We start from the raw sequence: 6,102 nt of genomic DNA on the forward strand, positions 1-6,102 counted from the left end.
TTACAAAGGGGACCGTTCGACCCATTCAATGGCCACCGCTTCACCCGCGGCTGCGCGCAACCCTTCCGATCCGTCCATCATACCTGTCCATATGTACGTATCAGATGGCACAGCACTCGATTCGGTGTACAGTTCTCCGACGCAAATCCAACCTCGGTGTAGGGGACGCTGCATAGCGAAGGTGTGAAAGTCCATCGGACCGTGGTGGTCATGTCCACATCAATCAATCTGTGGCTTCCACATCGTCGACTGAGGTGATGGAACGAGAACTGGATACAAGCATTTGGGATTTCCGTACTTGAATATTATTACGCTCTTTTGAGAGTTGAATTTGAAATCTTATTCGTCATGAGATTTTGTATGCTACCTAAGCATTTTATCAGATTAGTACAAAATAGTGAGATTCTGTATGCTAACTTAACTCCTAAGTATTTTATCAGATTAGTACAAAAAAATATTCATTGTACATGGAATCAAAATGAAAATCTTTATATAATGCTAATTATATACCTACCAAATTCTTTAAAGAGATATAACTGGGATGGGGTTCAAGTATTTGTAACATCCACATTGGATTTGGATTGATAGGGAGAATTAGGTAGGAAATTTAGTGTCTCGGAGGAAGAAAGTAAGGAGATGTACATTGTCATGCGATGCCACAATGGAGCTAAAACATCAAGATTTCGATGCATGCCTGAGATGAAATCTAATATCTCCATACCAAGTGATGTGTACACTTGAATGTTTACATGGATGAAAACAACAGGAGCTTAAAGTGCGAAATGCACAAAAGAAGAAGAATGAAAAAAGAAAACCTTTTATTATTTTTAATCTAGATTTTGAACCAAAGAGCAATCTTCCCTGCACAGAATTGGCAATCTGAGATGACCTCTGTTAGCTCAAACAGATGTTTCTTGTCATAGAAACATGATCATGGCATGATAATGGCAATCATTTACCATAACTGCACCTGCTATGGAATACAAAATTGTCAAGTTTCAACTCCAGCATTCCACATTGGAGCACATATTTACACCATATTTCGAATCTTTGATATCATTGTTGAGGTACTTGAACAAGGTATTTGAAATTCTATGACACAAAACATTCTGGAAACCAACATTTTTGTCATACTATTTTCTTGTTAAATGGTAAGACTAAGAACTGATCAGCCGACAACAGATTAACAGCGGAGAATTTTTCTCTCTTATTTTTTTTTTATCAAACACAACTAACAATGAAAACGGCTGCTTACAGAGGGCAGACATGAAATCTCCGCCAGAATCCACTAAATTGATAGCTTTTCTATGATTAATCTGTACATATAAAGGTATATATACCTTCCACAAGAAGCAGTGTAAACGGTTTTCTACTTTTGAATGAATTTTAGGTGGAAGTAGTTACCAATCACAGAACTGCCAATCCATCCTTGAGTGGCTGCCATGAATGAAAGTTTATTTGTGTTATAGCCCGCACCCACCACTGTCCTTTTTGAAGTGGTTTCCGAAACATTTTGGAAGAAGCAGAACACAAAAATAAATTGAGGTGCCTGCCATAAACAAAGAGTATGATATAATTAACTGACAAAGCTAAGCCATTTTGTTCAAACATCAAGAAATAGTACTGTGCTTATAATTTTGGTGGTCACGTCTGATCCGTCAAAGTAATTTCAAGCAAAATGTTGTGCAAAGGTCAACTAGCATAACAATAAAGTGTGTGTCAAAATAGTTCATGAAGGATTTAGGAATGCATCCTCAACAAAAATTTAAAGATGTAAAAAAATATATATATTCATATCTTATTTCATCTTTGAAGGTGTTGTGCTATTTCTACCGAAAGCTGATTCATGACAAGATAAATGAATATGAATTTAAAGAACCGTCAGGAATTAACAATTTAAAATGAATGATATAAGATCAAGATTATACCTGAATCATATACCTTCATCATAGTCCATTATAAAGCCCAAGTACCTTTGGCAGCAGGGTATCTATAGCCTAGGTAGTCACCTGGCCTCCTAAATGAGCAACTTAGACCTTTATATTGTCAACCTTTTCTCAAAATTCTAAATTTTCCAATAAATTGAGATTTTAATGTATTTAGAGGATAAAAATTACTGAACAAAACCACAACCTTCTCTAACTTATGTTTCTTCAACTATGATAAGATGTTGCTTGCTTTCAGTAAAACAGATCTCCCTCGTTCAAGTCTATGTACTTGATCACTTGTCACTATGGGTTCTTGTTAATTGCTCGACCACCTATAGGTGTGGGCAATGCCAAAGGCATCTTGGCAGCATAGGCCATGCTGTAGATTGCATAAAAGTGCATTCTGCTGGTGCCAAGAACATGGCGGTGTAACAGGAAGTAAAATTTCAACCTACATACTATTATTGCAATGGACAAGCAAATTTATATGATATACATGTCTATAGGCAATCATAGACAAGAATCACTAGATATATCGGCATACCAATATATGTATGTATATATATATATACAAACACGTAAACAAAAGGGCTTTTCAAATGGCTAAACCTATCTTTCTATGCATACAGATCTCTTTTAAAAAGATATCCACGCCATTCCATGCACAAATGCACAGGACCAATAACAACATAAAAGTCAGAATAATCCATGTTGAGGTACCTTGTGAAGGTTGCAGATTCTATGTCAAACGAACAATAGCATCAAGGTTCCTAGATAACTGCCACCCTTCAGGATAAGCAAAATTTCTAGCTTCTTCATGGAGATGCCAGTTCATGATCCTTGAACAACCATTTGGTAAGCCTTCCATTTGACTTTCATCCTCTACTATCTGCTCTACAAATGCACTCTCCTGCAAAAAATGACAATTTACTGTTCAAAATTTCAAAATTATAATCAAAAGTAAGATTTGTCATTAAATAAAAACATACAAAAGAATTTTTTTCATGCAAGTATGCCATCAGTATTTTTTATTTCTAAAGGATGGAAAAAAGATCAAGATCTAAAACAACACAAACTAGGGGACCATATAGCTCACTAGATCCACCTGATGGTACTTGAGAAATGATAGAGAAATGGAACTGTGTTGTTAAGATGTACATCTAAACTCAAATTCTACAAAGTTCTGTTCAATTGTTAATCCTTGGAAAATGTTTAAGCTCAATTGTAAACCCTTCATAAAGAAACAGGGACTTTGTGTTGCTAGGTCAAATATTGCAAGAAATGAATTTTGATGTTAAATATGCAAATAGTTAATACAGAGAGGCAAATATATATATATATATACATATATATATATATATATATATATTTATTTATTTATTTATAGGGAAAAGATCACCTTATCCGCCTTTGTGTAGGCCCATTTTCTCCAAGCCCAATCATGTTACAATTTGTATCACTGGCCCCACTTAAAAGATACTTCACCAACAAACTAGTCTTTCCTTACCCATATGCCAAGTGACGACTATATGTTATATTGTGATAATGAAAGGAGTCGATGTCACTAATGTGGTGCAATGATGGGCATCCAAATAGCATGACAATGATGTTGGTGCACAAGTGGCACTTATGTAGCATCCATTGGGCTTAAAAGCTATTTTCTTATGTTGACATGGTTGAAGAAGATACAACAAGAAGATGTCAACCTTGTTTATTTGCTTGTGAGGTGATAAAATATTTAAGGTCAAACCATCTAAAGAACTTCCTCCTCTATACTATTATCAAACAAATAACAAAAATAGACAAGACATTCTGGTGCACCCAGACTCATGCAGTGAAGGGATGAGATGGTGCAAATGAGTCTAGGTCCATACAGATAATTCAGTGGACTACTGGAAAATTGTTTATCTATAGTTTCATTTATAAAATTGAACTATCATTCATTCTTCTGTCATTTCTGCTATCGTTTGTAGTTTGGATCACCAAGATTATACTAGAAGTCAAAACTGTGTACCTGAAAATCCTCCTCCACGGTGTCTAGTTGCCGAATGGCATCTGAGTTTGAACGATGCCATCTCTCGTGATCCCAAAGCATTGTGCTGTTGAATGCAAATCCAGACATATCAACATGAAATCTGCTATGTCTCCTGCTCTTCTCATGAATTCGCCAGCCAATTACTTGACTTCCATTACATACTGGCCCTTCTATTACTGCATTATTTTTGCTTTGAGCAAGCATAGCAACAGGCCAAACACCAAATCTCCTAAAAAATACAAATAGATCAGTTGTGTAATAATAACTTGTTAACTTACTTGTTGAGGAATGATAAATTTCTAAATGTATCATTTAAACAAATTTAGTCAGCTTTATGAAATAAAATAGGCAAATATACAATCCATTTCCAAATATAAAAGTCCTACCAAAATTGATTTTTTTTATCGGTGTTCAGGTGGAGAACTTGCATAATTGCATATGAGTTTGCTCTTGAGCCTAAGAAAAAAAATATATAATTGATTTGAACCACTAATGTTTCTGGTAAGCACTAGTTCATCCCCCTTTTAGTGGATGGACAATCTAATGTATTCATGATTACTCAACTTAATTCGCTAATCATTGTGTAATGTCATTAATTCACAAAATATATAAAGAATACCCTCCATTCAAGAGGGAATTCTTTCTTGATAAACATTCATTAAACATATGCTACTAATAGTTTTCGTTTTTACTGTTTCAGCCCAACAGCTACACTTGACAAGGACATAAAGTTATGGCAATGGTAAAGCAATAACCTTAAGGAATTAATGTCAGGCAGTTCGATTCTGTATTAGCACTATAGACAAGGCAGCAAGGCTCCAAGAATACTATCATTCAGTACCTGATGTCCCTCAGGTGCTGGAACAGCTCGAGCGAGTAGATGTTGCTGTCGTCCGCAAAGTAGACGATACCATCCAGACGATGCCGCTCGATGTGCTCCAGCGCAGCGTTCCGCTGGTGGACGCCCCTGTCCCTGCTGTCGGTCGAGTTTTTCTTGCAGGCAGCGAGATGCCTGTACATGACACCACTGCGCATGAGGATCTCCGCCGTCTCCACGGAGGTTGCGTTCATGTCCACGACGATCCAGAGTAGGGGCGGCGACACCAGCCGCAGCGTCTGGCCCAGCCGGATCAGGTAGTATCTCTGAAAAGCTCTGTTGTACGTGGGCGTCACCACGATCAGCAGCTTCCTCTCCCGCGAGCGATCCTCCGGGATGTCGTTCGGCGGCGGCACGTCGCCGTCGTTATCGGAACGTAAGACCTCGATCTCCCTGCCGCCGGAGCGGATGTTGACGGCTCCGAGATCCCGGCGTGGAATGTTATCGTTACCGGCGGTTGCCACGGCGGCGGTGGTGGTTAAGATTGAGGAAGAGGAAGCGAAGGAGAGGTGGTGCGGCCGGAAGCCAAAGTCGTCGAGCTGCGCCAAGGGATAAAGGCCGATAAAGAAGCCGAAGGCGAAGAAGAGGAGCAACCGAAGGAGTTGTCTCCTCCTCCTCTTCCTCCTCCATGAACTATGGTGATGTTGCAGCTGGCCGCGCGTGAAGAAAGGGACAGAAGAAGACGACGACAGAGCAGAAGAGGAAAGGGATTGGTGCTGGGTAGTGTTATGGCAACAAAGGGAATGATTGCGGAAGGACCGATCGATGATGTTGGCCGCCAATAGCGTTCGACGGATCGACGCCATGTCTCGGAAGCATCAAGAAAGCAAGCAATCGATCGATTAACCAACGGCGATGAGATGCCAAGGGGATGGCCAAGGAAGAACGGGCGGAGGAGGAGGGTTTGGGCGGCCGCGAGAGTGGCTGGGTTTCTCCTCGAACTGCGTTCTTATCGTCCTCGTCGATCGTTAAATTTGATTTGATTTGATTTGAGTCTCACTCACGGAATTTAACCCACGTCTTGTACCAACCGTCGGACCCAAACGCTTCTCTCTCACAACACTGGCCCCGCACAAGCTCATGTCAATCTCACCCGCGTACCACAAGTTAGTATGAGAAAAAATAAACTCCGATTCCGCCGACTCACAAATCTACCTCACTTGTGATTGGATAGCAGTGATCTCAAGTTATGCCATCTCATCGTCGAGGCGTCGGCAGTAGGTTCCAAGGAGAGGGAAGTCGTTGGCGAAGTCGCGTTCCCT

General features: G+C 39.7%; 1 protein-coding gene across 1 annotated transcript; it reads right to left on the bottom strand.

Moving 5' to 3' along the window:
- Positions 1 to 878: 878 nt before the first annotated feature.
- Positions 879 to 5,780, bottom strand: LOC135610862 (probable beta-1,4-xylosyltransferase IRX9H). Its single transcript, XM_065105850.1, has 4 exons — positions 4,805 to 5,780; positions 3,943 to 4,192; positions 2,649 to 2,838; positions 879 to 1,549 (listed from the first exon to the last, which is right to left on the bottom strand). Exons 1-3 carry the CDS (start codon positions 5,644 to 5,646, stop codon positions 2,668 to 2,670), a joined length of 1,263 nt encoding a protein of 420 aa, XP_064961922.1. The 5' UTR covers positions 5,647 to 5,780; the 3' UTR covers positions 879 to 1,549; positions 2,649 to 2,667.
- Positions 5,781 to 6,102: the final 322 nt, after the last annotated feature.

This window comes from Musa acuminata, chromosome BXJ2-4 (assembly GCF_036884655.1).
Source record: "Musa acuminata AAA Group cultivar baxijiao chromosome BXJ2-4, Cavendish_Baxijiao_AAA, whole genome shotgun sequence".
NCBI classification, from domain to species: domain Eukaryota; kingdom Viridiplantae; phylum Streptophyta; class Magnoliopsida; order Zingiberales; family Musaceae; genus Musa; species Musa acuminata.